Here is a 13,360-nt window from a genome sequence, read left to right as displayed (position 1 = left end):
TTTCTACCAGCAACAAAGAGTCCTGTGGCACCTTATAGACTAATAGAAGTATTAGAGCATAAGCTTTCATGGGTGAATATCCACTTCATCAGACACATGAATGATATCACTCTCCTGAAGATAACACAGAGAGATAAAGAACAGATGTTGCTTGACTGCATTCCAGTAGCTTTGCTGGCCGTGAATACCTCCCAAGTCTTCAGGGCAAATTAATCATTAAATACGCTTGCTTTTAAACCATGTATTATATTTACAAAGGGGCCTTCTCTGCCTTCAAGGTCCAGGAGCCTGGGTTGGGAGGGTAATGTCTCCAGGGTGATAAACAGTTCCTGGCTGTCAGAGAGAACGGAGACCCTGCTGTGTGCTATCTTCAACCTACTCCTCATCGTCATCTTCCTCATCCCCAAAATCCTCATCCCTGTTGCATGAGACTCCCTTGCAGGAGTCCACGTACAGGGGTGGGGTAGTTGTAGGGGCACCCCCTAGAATTGCATGCAGCTCATGATAGATGTGGCATGTCTGAGGGTCTGACCAGGAGTAGCCATTTGCCTCTTTGTTTTTTAGGTAGGCTTGCCTGAGCTCCTTAAGTTTCACATAGCACTGCTGCAGGTCTCTGTTATAGCCTCTGTCCTTCATGCCCTTGGAGATTTTTTCAAATATTTTGGCATTTCATCTTTTGGAATGGAGTTCTGATAGCACTGATTCATCTCCCCATACAGCGATCAGATCCATGCTGGAGCTCTTTTGCAATTCTGGGACTCCATGGTCACCTCTGCTGATGAGCTCTGCATGGTCACCTGTGCTGATCAGCTTGCCACACTGGCCAAACAGGAAATAAAATTCAAAAGTTCATGGAGCTTTTCCTGTCTACCTGGCCAGTGTAACTGAGCTGAGAGTGCTGTCCAAAGCAGTCAAAATGGAGCACTCTGGGAGAGCTCCTGGAGTCAATACAGTTGAATTGCGTCCACACCAGGGGTGGCATGTTTGTAGAAATTTTGGTGATGCCCAGAACCCGCCCCTGCCCAAACTCTGCCCCCCACCTGCCCAAGGCTCTGGAAGGGAGTTTGGGTGAGGGAGGAGGTCTGGGGTGCAGGCCCTAGGCTGGGGCAGGGGATTGGGGTGCAGGCTCTGGCAGGGAGTTTGGGGGTGTGAGGGGTGCAGGGGGATGGGGTTCAGGGGTGAGAGCTCTGGGGCTGGCAATGGGCAGTTTGGAGTGTGGGAAGCTCAGGGCGAGAGTAGGAGTGTTGGGGGTGAGGGCTCTGGCTGGGACTGGGGATAAGGTGTTTGCGGTGCTGGAAGGGCTCAGGGTTTGGGCAGAGGGTGCAGTGCGGGGGTGAAAGCTCTGACTGGGGGTGTGGGGTGGGGCAGGGCTGAGGATAAGTTTGAGGTGCAGGCAGGCTGCTGTGGGACAGGGGCCAGAGAGGAGAACTCCCCCCAGCCCTTTCCCTGCTGGCAGCAGCAAGCTCTGGGGGAGGATCCCTCCTTTCCTGCCCCCCCCAGCAGCACATTCACCCCCACCACTGTCACTGCAGGTGCTCCTAGAGCCCCTCTCAGGTCCAGGAATCTCCCTCGCCTCCCCCGTGGTGGGTGCCAGGGGGTGCTGCATGCACCTCCTCCCCTGCTGCTGCCCCTCACTGTAGCATCACTGGGGATGAGGAATAGGGCTGCCTCCTTGCCCAGCATGGGGCAGGAGCAGTGACTGTGGGCGGGCGGGGGAGGGCTGTGCTGGTGGAGGGTCCCACCAGAAAAGGGAAGGATCTGTGGTGGAAGGGCAGGCTCAAAGTCAGTCTGCCTTGACAGTCGTGGGGGGCACTAGGACCCTGCGGCAGCAGTTGCTGCAGGGAAGCAGCATGGAGGAGACAAAGACAGAGATGCTCTGCTCCAGGCCTGGGAAAGGCGAGCGGGGGACGGGGGCAGCAAGTCAGGGCCATGGGACACTTGGGGGGGACGCGCGCAGGTGGGGCTGGGGGGCACCCCGGCCCCAAACATTGGTGGAGCTGGGACCTTGGCTCTGAATATTGCTGGTCCCCAAGCACCACATGGGTATGGAACTCACTGCCTATGGTCCACATTACCCCCAAATTCGATCCGGCGATGTCGATTTCAGCGCTAATCCCCTTGTCAGGGAGGAGTATAGAAATCGATTTTAAAACCCCTTTAAGTCAACAAAAATGGCTTTGTGTGGACGGGTGCAGGGTTAAATGGATCTAACGCAGCTAAATTCGACCTAAACTCATAGTGAAGACCAGGGGTATGTTACACATCTTCTCTAATTCCCTGGGCCACTTCTCTGTGGCTCTGCATGTCTTCACCCGACCTTAGGGCCTTGTCCTAATGGAGTCCTAGCAACCAACTCGGGGCTTCTTCTCGCTCTCCCCAGCTTCTGGCACCGCAGTCCTGCCTAGGGTGACCAGACAGCATATAAGAAAAAGACCCAAAAATCGGGACTGTCCCTATAAAATCAGGACATCTGGTCACCCTAGCCCTGCCCTGCCCAGGATTCTATAGCTCCACCAGCCAGTCACACACCAGCCATACTCCTACAACTCCAGCAAAAAGCTCCCTCTTGCCCTGCAGTTCTTATAATAGGCTGCTGGGCCCTGATTGGTTGTGTCCCACACAGCCACTCTAGGCAGTTTGGAGGACCCTCTCCACTTCTCTTTTTGGGGCAGGGCATGACAAGGCCATGAGGTCTCCAGCAGGGGGCCTCAGAGGGTCTGGTATACCCCTTCACTGGCACTTTGAGGAAGATACTAATACTGGGGCTTGTGAGCCGCTTAACTCATCAGGCTGATGGGTAACTAGGGGGTCGGAGTGGAGCTGTCTGTCTGTCTGGACAGAAAGCTGGTCGAGGGACTTCCCTGCACTGTCACTTGCCAGTGTCCCATTTTTGCATTCTCTAAGAGAGCTACAGGGAAGGGTGAGTTGTTGTGGTGTTCAAGGGAGAAGCTTTGTAGCAGATGCAGTTGGATACAAAGAACGCTTTAATGCCATTAAGTTCCACTGGGATTTTTTTCAAGCTCCTTCCTTACTATATATTTTTCTCTCTTTTCAAGGGGCAGAGTTGGGAAGTCCCTCATCCTACTGATCCCCTTTCAAGCAGATTTGTGTGGCATTTCCCCTTTATTCTGCACATGTGGGGTGCCAGAAGCGCTGTGCGTGCCTGGATTTAAAGTCTTTTATCGCCATCCAATCATGGCAAGAAGATGGTGTTGCTGAACAGAATTCCATCCATCCCTCGTAACACGTGCACCTTGTTGGTTTGAACTGGAATAGAAATCCCAGCATTTTAGGACTTGGGAGAGCTCATGGCCTCTGCCATGGGAGCCAGACTGTTGGTGGCTACTGTGGTGCTTATGTGCATATTGCTTCATGAGATATCTGCTCAAAACCTCATCAAGAACCAGAAGACAGAGCACTCGCTCCTGATAAATGAGATCAATGCTGACAACCCGGGGGAAGATACCTCTGAGTTTGTGGAGCTCTATCACACCAGCGGCCAAGAGGCCCCCTTGGATGACTACTACCTGGTCTTTTACAATGGCAACGGCAACCAGGCCTACAAAGTCCTGAACCTTCAGGGCAAAGTCACTGATAATCAAGGGTTTTTTCTTGTTGGGTCTTCCACAGTGAAACCTCAGCCCTCCTTGATCTTGCCTAAGAATACTATCCAGAACGGGCCTGATGCCATTGCCCTGTATTATGGAAAGAGGAACTACCAGGAGGGCATGAGGGTCACCAGCGACGGGCTGGTGGATGCCTTGGTCCATAAGTCCAGGAAGAGTGACAGAGCGGACATGTTGCTCAATGTGCTGACCCCCAACAGGGATGCTTTCCTGGAGGATCCCTCCTTCAGGACCACAGATGAGTCAATAGAAAGGTGCCATGGGGATGGTTCTCAGTGGATCTTTCAAATGGCCATGCCCACCCCAGGCAAGGATAACCACTGCATCCGCTCTTCCCAGCTGAATGCTTCTGCTGTGCTAATCAGTGAGGTTCATGCTGTTACCTCTCCTGGGGAGTCTGAATTCATTGAACTTCAGGGACCTCCTTCCACTGCCCTGAGGGACTTGGTTCTGGTGCTGATCGAAGGACAGACCAAAGAGGTTTATTTCTTCATGGATGTTTATGGCAAAACCTCTCCTGAGGGGCTATTTCTCATTGGTCCTGCACAAGCCAGAACCCCAGGTAGGATCCCACTCTTCAGACTACTGTGAACATCTGAGAGTGGGGGTTATGGGTGCAAGGACAGCAGTCTTACTGTCCTCTTGTCATCACTCACCTTTCTCCTTCCTCACTCCCTTCTCCTTGGAGGCAGGCCCCAAATGTGAAAGACCTGGAGGGAGTTCATGGTAGGGATTTGATCCCATTTTGGGGACTGTAGAAGGAAGTGTTTCCTTTCTCCAGAGAAGCAGTGCTGGTGAGTGAACTAGACTCTGCTCCAAGTTCTGTAGCTGGTGACTTTGGGCAAGTCATTTCACTGCTCTGTACCTCAGTTTCCCCATCTATAATACAGGGCTGACAGCCTCTTCTTGAGAGATCCTCTAATGGCAACCATTGTGTAAGGGCTAAGTAGTACTTTCCCTACCCACATAAACCCCAATCCCCATGAGATCAGTGTAGTGTTTTCTCTTTATGAACCAACTGTGAAGTTATCACTAGGCTCATGCTGACTGGGATCTGAACTGCTCTTGGCTTAACATAGATTATTAGGGTTGGAAGGGACCTCAGGAGATCTTCTAGTCCAGTGGTCCCCAACTTTTTTGTGGCCAGTAGCACATTCATGTTTTCGGAAGATTGGGGCGGGCACCAACAATACAGGGCCGGCTCCTGGCGCCAGTGGAGCAAGCACGTGCCTGGGGCAGCACATGCTACGGGGCAACATTATGTCCGTTCTGCAGAGTTGGAGCGTTTTTTGTTTTGGTTTGGTTTTGGGTTTTTTTGGTGCCAGTTCTGGGCAGTGTGGAGAGAAGCCGGAAGGCTTTAAACTAGGTTCGACGGGGACAGGTGAGCAAAGCCCACAGGTAAGTGGGGAACAGGAAGAAAGACCTGGGAGATGGGTCAGAAACAAGAGGGAGCGTAGGCTATAATGGCAGAGAGAAAGAAGGGTCAGGGCAAAATTGGGAGGCAAGATCAAATCAGTATCTTAGATGCCTATATACAAATGCGAGAAGTATGGGTAATAAGCAGGAAGAACTGGAAGTGCTAATAAATAAATACAACTATGACATTGTTGGCATCACTGAAACTTGGTGGGATAATACACATGATTGGAATGTGATGGCAGATTCTCCAACTCTTTAGGCAATTTATCCAGTTTTAACTGCCCTAGAAGTTAGGAACTTTTTACTAATGTTCACTAATTCCATCCTTGCTGCCAGTTTAAGCCATTGCTTCTTGTTCTTATCATTAGATGCTAAGGTGAACAAGTTTCGCCTCTCCTCTGTTGACACCTTTTATGATACCTGAACAATGCTATCATGTCCCCTCTCAGTTTCTCTTTTCCAACTAAATCAACCCAATTCTTTCAGGCTTCCTTCTTAGTCATGTTCTTCAAGACGTGTCATTGTGTGTTCTCTTCTCTGGACCCTCTCCAATTTCCTTCCACATCTTTCTTGAAATGCCGGTGCCCGAACTGGATACAATACTCCAGTTGAGGCCTAACCAGCCACAGAGTGAGCGGAAGTATGACTTCTCTGTGTGTCTTGTTTACAACACACCTGTTCATGCATCCCAGAATCACGTTGCTTTTTTTTGCAACATAGTATCACCACTGCTGAGTCATATTTGCTTTGGTCCACTATGACCCCTAGTCTCTTTCTGCCATACTCCTTCCTAGACAGTCTTCTTTCCCATTCTGTGTATTGTGTGAACACTGCTGTGTTCCTTCCTCGTAGAAGCACTTTGCATTTGTCTTTAATGTGAATTCATCGATTTACCTCAACATTCTCCAATTTGTCCGTCATTTTTGACTTGCCCTTCCTCCACGCGTCCATCCCTCCCAGTTGATATCGTCCGCAAACTTTAATCAAGTTCTTTCTATGGCAAACATTAGTCGTTGATGAAGATACTAACAACGGCTCACTCAGTCCCAAACAGACCACTGGCGGAAACACACCTACTTGTGTTATTACCTTTTCCCAGCAGGAATTTGGCACACTTAATACACTACTCTCTGAGTCTCGGGTTTATCAGCCAGTTTCGCAAGCGACCTTTAGTAGCTGCCCAGATCTAAGATTTGTATTTGTGAGACATCCTTAAGCATCTTATCCCCGATATGACAGAGTCTCATTTGTGAGACCTATAATTAGACTGCTACCTAAAAGTCTAGGATTTTGAGGCTCACTTCCTCCTGCTTCTCATGGAAAGCTTTTGTGCACTATGCTCGTTATCTATCAAAGAAAGCTATCAGATTGGTTTGACACGATTGTTCTTTAACAAAATCCATGCTGGCTATTCCCTATCACCTTTACACCTTCCAGTGTTTGAGATGATTTCTTAATTTTACTTGCTCCTATCTTCCTGGCACAGAGTCTAAACTAATACGAGTCTGTAGTTTCATGGTGTCTCGTTCTTTGTTTCGCACTTTTATACTAGCATGGGCACTAATTATTTTTCTCGTTTTGCAGATCGTCGTGAGATACGTGCTCCTGTCTGCCACTGTGACTTTCCAAGATATGCTAGAGCTCAGATACCTCCTCTCTGTAACTCCCTTGGGTATTCTAGGGAATGTATTCATCAGCCTGGCTTTCTTTGATAGGATAACGAGCCTTGTGGATAAGGGAGAAGCGGTGGATGTGGTATACCTAGACTTTAGTAAGGCATTTGATATACGGTCTCGCATGATATCCTTATCGATAAACTAGGCAAATACAATTTAGATGGGGCTACTATAAGGTGGGTGCATAACTGGCTGGATAACCGTACTCAGAGAGTAGTTATTAATGGTTCCCAATCCTGCTGGAAAGGTATAACAAGTGGGGTTCCGCAGGGGTCTGTTTTGGGACCGGCTCTGTTCAATATCTTCATCAACGACTTAGATGTTGGCATAGAAAGTACGCTTATTAAGTTTGCGGACGATACCAAACTGGAGGGATTGCAACTGCTTGGAGGACAGGGTCAAAATTCAAAATGATCTGGACAAATTGGAGAAATGGTCTGAGGTAAACCGGATGAAGTTCAATAAAGACAAATGCAAAGTGCTCTACTTAGGAAGGAACAATCAGTTTCACACATACAGAATGGGAAGAGACTGTCTAGGAAGGAGTATGGCAGAAAGAGATCTAGGGGTCATAGTGGACCACAAGCTAAATATGAGTCAACAGTGTGATACTGTTGCAAAAAAGCAAACGTGATTCTGGGATGCATTAACAGGTGTGTTGTAAACAAGACACGAGAAGTCATTCTTCCGCTCTACTCTGCGCTGGTTAGGCCTCAACTGGAGTATTGTGTTCTGGAGATATTTAAGAGTAGGTTAGATAAATGTCTATCAGGGATGGTCTAGACAGTATTTGGTCCTGCCATGAAGGCAGGGGACTGGACTCGATGACCTCTCGAGGTCCCTTCCAGTCCTAGAGTCTATGAATCTAAGGACAGAGGACTCCGGGGCAGCAGGCGCCAGTGTTCTGCCCCCAGCAGGCGTGGGGCCCCGACTTCTCTCCCCTGCTGGGCAGTAGGTGGCCCTGTGCCTACTGGGGACCGAGAACCCTGGCACCCGCAGTCTGCAGCTCTGGAGAAAAGCTGCAGCTCCACACCTGCCAGGGATCGAGAACACTGGCTCCTGCAGCCCCAGAGTTCTCTGTCCCTGTCAGGTGCAGGGCCGTGGCTTCTCTCCCCTGCTGAGCACACATAAATACTCTGGTGGGCACCACAGATCTAGTCCAACCCCCTGCTCAAAGCAGGACCAATCCCCAACTAAATCCCCAAATGGCCCCCTCAAGGATTGAACTCACAACATTGGATTTAGCAGGCCAGTGCTCAAACCACTGAGCTATCCCGCCTTCTGACATGTCCTTCTGACATTTCCTTCAGAGAAATGGATGGGGAGCAAATATGTTACTAAACTTAGCCAGTTGAACAGAGGAATCTGATTGGTGGAGACACTGACTCTGCAGAACATCTTGTGTAACTCTGTGAGTCAGGATTGTTAGTCATCGCTTACAAACACGGGACCCTTATTTATACTTTTTTAAACTGCAATATACATTTCAAGCAGTTCAGTTACATTAGATACCCAGAACTTTGGCTACTTTTTAAATAACAGGTTGATCAGTTAGAGAGACACCAATGTGAAATCTAATCAGTCTAAAACAAATGTGCTAAAAGTAGTTTCAGGTCCTTTGCCTGAATCATCCTTCCAAGTACTGTGGTTTTGTAGTCATGTTTTGGTGTCTCTGTGTGTGTGTGTTGGGAAGAAGGATGGTTTAGTGGTTAGGTTGCTGGCCTGGAACTCAATTCCCTGCTCTGCCACAGACTTCCTGTGTGACCCTAGACAAGCCACTTACTTGGCTGAGACGCTGTGCACAGAGAGAGTACTAGTGCTGACCTACCTCACAAGGAGGATGTGATGTGAGGATAAGCACCTTAAAGGATGTGAGACGTTAGATACCGCAGTAGTTAAAGCCATATATGAACTTAGATTTTGTTTTTCTCCTGTATAACTGAGAGAAAGACTCATACAAATGTGGAAACTGACTAAAAAGGAAACTAAAAGTGCTGCTAAATGCACAAAGTTAACTGAAAAAGATTAATGGAAATATCTTTTTCCACAGTAACTTTGTCCTACTTGTAGCAACAGCAGGTAAAACATTTTCTGACCAACTTTTTTTTTTTTAAGTCAATCATGTCTCTTTAAAACACTAGTCACGCCAAACAATCTCTACTTCTCTTGCCGAAATTCAGACTGTCAGCAGTCCCATTCATGGTGTCCCGGTTTTCCTTCAAAAAGATAGTGTTTTAAATTTACACCAGAACCGTCTGTACTTTAATGGGGTTTGAGATCTATGAAAAACTAAGGGGATTCAGGCTAACTGGCAAGCTATACTACCTCTGGCTGTGATCTTCTCCTGTCTCACGCTAAGCAAATATAGCCTGATAGGATGGGCGATTCCCATGGAATAAGTTTAATGTTGATAATTTAGCAAGATGCTTTCAAGTCAGTATGAAATTAGTTCCCCAGGATAGCAGTAGGAGATGCTGTGCTGCCTGTGGAGATGCCCTGTTTCAGGTGAGATGTTGAACTTTTGGCTCATACTTCCGTAACCCTTCTGCCAGGCCGAACTGATAGCAGCAGGGCCGGGTTCAATACATAGGGGTCCCTTCCCTACAATGTAATGCAAAACCACCTCGAGCCCCAACCCAGTGACCTGGGAAAATCTTACACACACCCCTGGGCACCTTGAAGAGGCAATACTTCCCCTCTCGCAAGCACAGAGTCTCGGTGTAGCAGAAAAGGTTTAATTACATGAGATAAACAACAAGCATTAAATTGGGAAAACACCTCAACTAGAGTTCATAGACCAAACCATGAGCAAAGACCCACCCCAGGAAATTAGGCCGTGTCCTCTTCCCTGGGCTTTTGAGTCCAGCAACCCCCAAATCACCCCAAGACTCCAAAGTCCAGTACCCCAAATGTCCCTAGAGTCCAGCAACCCCCAAATCACCCCAAGACTCCAAAGTCCAACACCCCAAATGTCCCTAGAGTCCAGCAACCCAAAGATCACTCACAGTCCCAAAAGTCCCACAACCCAAAAGTCTCTGTCCCAGGTCAGTGCAACCCCAGAGTTCGAGACTCTATCTGCAGAGGTCCCCCTCCCCTAGCCTGGGTAGAAAGGGGCACTTTACGTGGTCCGGGGCCAACTGCCCTGCCTCTCGATGGGGTTCTGCTTCCACCTTCTCCACCAACTGCTCCGCTCTACCAGCCACTCCACTCTGCTCCTCCAGTCGTCCTCACAAACTGCTCTGCTCCACCAGCCATCCCCGCAAACTGCTTGGCTCCGCTTGCTCTGTGGGCCACTCCACCCATCCCACAGCTGCTCCACTCTGCCAGCTGCTCTGCTCCACCAGCTGTCCCATGATCCGCTCCAGCCATCCCCACAAACTGCTCAGCTCCACTCACTCTGTGGCTCCACTACTGCTCCACTCTGCTCTGCCAGCTGCTCTGCTCCACAGTATAGCTTCAGGCTCTCCCACTAGTTAGCACAGTACTCAGTGCTCTCAGATGAGCAATTCCAGCTCTTTAGTGATTTCAGCTCACAGTAGGGGAGCCCCAGTGCTAGTGCACCATTAGCCCAAAGTAAGTTCAGCTCAGTAACCTGTATCTAGATTCTTAAGGGAATCAAAAATCAACTCTGATATTCCACAATGGAGAGAGGAGTAGGTAGAACTGGTGCTTCTGACTCACACAAGGCACCTACACCACCACATACAGATACCTGCCCCCAACCTCTCTCAATTCACTGGGTTTTGGAACCCATGTCCCTTGTCTAGCAAGTGCTATTTAGTTAATAGTGAAACCCTTTATCATAAAACAGTTTCATAGTTCCTCATTTACTTAATCAGGGTGACAACACTTTATTCCTCCTGCCCCAATAACAAAGAAATTGGGGATCCCACAGCTGTGAAAGTAACCATTTTAGGCTGCCGTGGGCTATGCTAGGCAGAGTGGGTGTGCCTATGCAAACATGATCAGCCTCTGAAATTCTTTTCCACACTCGCCATAATTCACCACCAGATGTCAGGGTAGAGCTCATCCTGACTCTGCTTACACTTCTTATGGGGGGTTTTTAGTTTGTATTTTTGAGGGGGGGCTAAGATTTTCAAAAGGGTAGTGATTTGGGGGTACCTACATTCTTGGGGTCCCCCAAAATGAGGCACCTTCAAAGGACCTGATTTTCAGAGAGTGGGCACTTAGCACTTTCTGAAAATCATAGGAGGCCCACCAAAACTGAGGCACCCAAAATCTCTAGTCTCATTTGAAATCCTGGCCAGTGGCAACTGTAGAGATCTAGGCCCCAGTGCTTCCAAGGTGCTGAGCAACAAAGAGAATAGTGTACAAGCCAAATTCTGGCAGAGCAACTTACTAGGATGCCCAAGTTAGTAGCCAAAGCACAGGACTAGGAATTGAGTTGCAGCCCTGTCACTGTCCCACTGTGACTCTAGTCAATAACTTCAATCCCTTGTGTCTGTTCCCCATCTGTAAATCAGGGACAGGACTTCCCTGCCTCATAGGAGTACTGAGATTTCATTCCTTAATGTTTCACACTTTGAGATTCTTGGGTTGAAGTGCTATAGAAATATTATTAACATTCTACCTCCTGCAATTTCAACCAGCTAACAAATGAAATAAAATAGTGTCAGTGCCACAATAAGGATGAGGGGGGAAATAAGGAAATGCATCAAAATTAAGGTTGAACTTTCAACCTTAGTTCTGTCCCCTTGTATTTATGCCTCTAACATATAGTCACTTTATATCACACATTTATACTTAAATATGATAATAGAATACAAAATGGATTTTTTTTAACAGCTTTGTATATAGTGAGTTACAGTATATTCAACTTTCAGGCTTAGCTCGTTATGCAGATCTCATTGAAGAGTAAGCCAAGTTTGAATAAAAGCACGTCAGAATTTCTTGTTTGCAATTTTGTGCATGTCAGTTATTTGATCAGAACGCAGGTGTAGAATTTTGTCTCCTTATGCAAGTAGAACTCATACAGCAGAACCAGCTCTGCTAAAACTCCCCCACAAAATCCACCTCTGGGCACAGTGATGGATGGGATATTTTAGCCCAAAAGAAAGCTCTTTGTCAAAGTTGGAAGTATAAATGACAGGGAAAGGTGGGGGTTAGAGTGAGAGCTAGAAATTGAAATGAACTCTCCCTGTGCTACATGATGTGATCTGCTGCTCTGCTGACCCTGAGCTCTGTTAATTCCCTGCTGAGTTGTTGCCAGTTTGTATGTTTTTAATTCACTGCATCTATTCCAATCTTTCTCATTCCTCCTGCGGTGCAGTTGACCTGCCATTCCCACCAAACTCCAGCAGCCCTCTTCTCAGCACTGGTTCCCAAGGCATCGCCCTGTACGTTGGAAACAGCAGCAGTTTCACATTGGGGAAAGCAGCATGTGCTACCAACCTGTTGGATGCTTTAGTGTACACAAGCAATGGGAGTGCAGACCCAGAGCTCCTGGAGATCCTGATCCCTGGGAGACATGCCTATGAGAAAAACAGGTGAGAAGGCAGCCCAGTAGAGTAGGGTTGATGGGGTCTTGGTCACCCGTGAGAGGTATGTAGAGGAGTCCCTGATAGCAACTGGTTTACTGTATGGCATGAGCTTTCTCTGGTCAAGCCATGACCTATGTGTAACACAACGGGCGGCCTCTCCTGTATGCATGCCCCTTTTCTGTTCAGCCTAATGGTGGCCTCATCACACACCAACCTTTATCCAGCTGCTTGACTTGCCAATCCCCCCTCCTTGAGCTCAAGTCTAGACTGGAACACACTGGCCCATTTCAACCCCCCAAAAATCATTGGCTCCTTCCACCAATCTTATGACTGGTATGATTGGATCCATCATCCACCCCATTTCCCACAATCCACAGCTCTCATTCAGAAAGAGACTCTCTAGAGGAATACCACCAACTAAGTGTGTGCATCTCGGTTAGTAAGCATCAACATGGTTAACAAGTGACTGATGGGCACATCCTGGTCTCTGGAAAGGCAAGGACAGCAAATAGTGGAACGGGCGAGGTGGGGCATAAGCAGGGTGAGGAAATGGAATGGACAGGGTTGGGTGGACAGGTAGGTAGAAAACAACAGAAAAGCCTCTTGTCTACGGTATTGACAGAGGAACTGGGACTGAAAGGGCACATCTAATTGTTTAAAATGATGCCGAGTGTCCTAGCTCCAAAGCTGGAGAAGAGCTGTCTCTTTATCAGTGAGAAGGAGGATTCAAAGGAAAAAAGCTGGGACTCTTGTTGACAGCATCAGAATTAGTTGTGATTTAATCCTTGGATTGGAAAATTGGGTATTCTAGACACTTTCCTCCCTCCCACAGTCCTCTGCCCTCCACACGGAGCAGAGTCTGCCTCTAGCCAGAAAGGTTCCCTGCTCTCCAGGAGCGAAGCAGCTATAGTCTGTGCAGCCATTTACACTCTGGGCTCCATCCTTAATCCTGGGACCTAAGCTGGGGAATTTGTCACGGAGTCCCCAGGCGATGCTCTAGAACAGCTCCCAACAAAGCCAGTCAGGACTTTGGGGAGCCTCCTCTCCCTTGGAGCAGACTTGTTCCGGGCAAGAAGCTCACACGTCTTCACCTCCTGGGTCTCTCCTTGGAGCATTCAGCATCCTCTGCCCCTCCGTG

The 13,360-nt window shown here is 48.3% G+C and overlaps 1 protein-coding gene and 1 long non-coding RNA gene across 4 annotated transcripts in view; one reads left to right on the top strand and one right to left on the bottom strand.

The window, feature by feature from the left end:
• LOC116834644 (uncharacterized) overlaps positions 1-13,360 on the bottom strand; it is a 323,581-nt gene that overhangs the window by 233,593 nt on the left and 76,628 nt on the right. The gene's annotated exons all lie outside the window — the stretch shown is intronic.
• Positions 1-13,360, top strand: part of LOC116834649 (uncharacterized) — a 39,702-nt gene that overhangs the window by 7,279 nt on the left and 19,063 nt on the right. For both annotated transcript variants that reach the window (XM_075069351.1, XM_075069349.1), the window contains exons 2-3: positions 3,057-4,188; positions 12,012-12,228. In XM_075069351.1, coding sequence (XP_074925452.1) covers positions 3,309-4,188; positions 12,012-12,228 — 1,097 coding nt within the window. In that variant the 5' untranslated portion in view covers positions 3,057-3,308. The remainder of the gene's footprint in view (positions 1-3,056; positions 4,189-12,011; positions 12,229-13,360) is intronic.

This window comes from Chelonoidis abingdonii, chromosome 9 (genome assembly GCF_003597395.2).
Source record: "Chelonoidis abingdonii isolate Lonesome George chromosome 9, CheloAbing_2.0, whole genome shotgun sequence".
Classification (NCBI taxonomy): Eukaryota; Metazoa; Chordata; order Testudines; family Testudinidae; genus Chelonoidis; species Chelonoidis abingdonii.
This window is presented reverse-complemented; position numbering and strand designations above follow the sequence as displayed.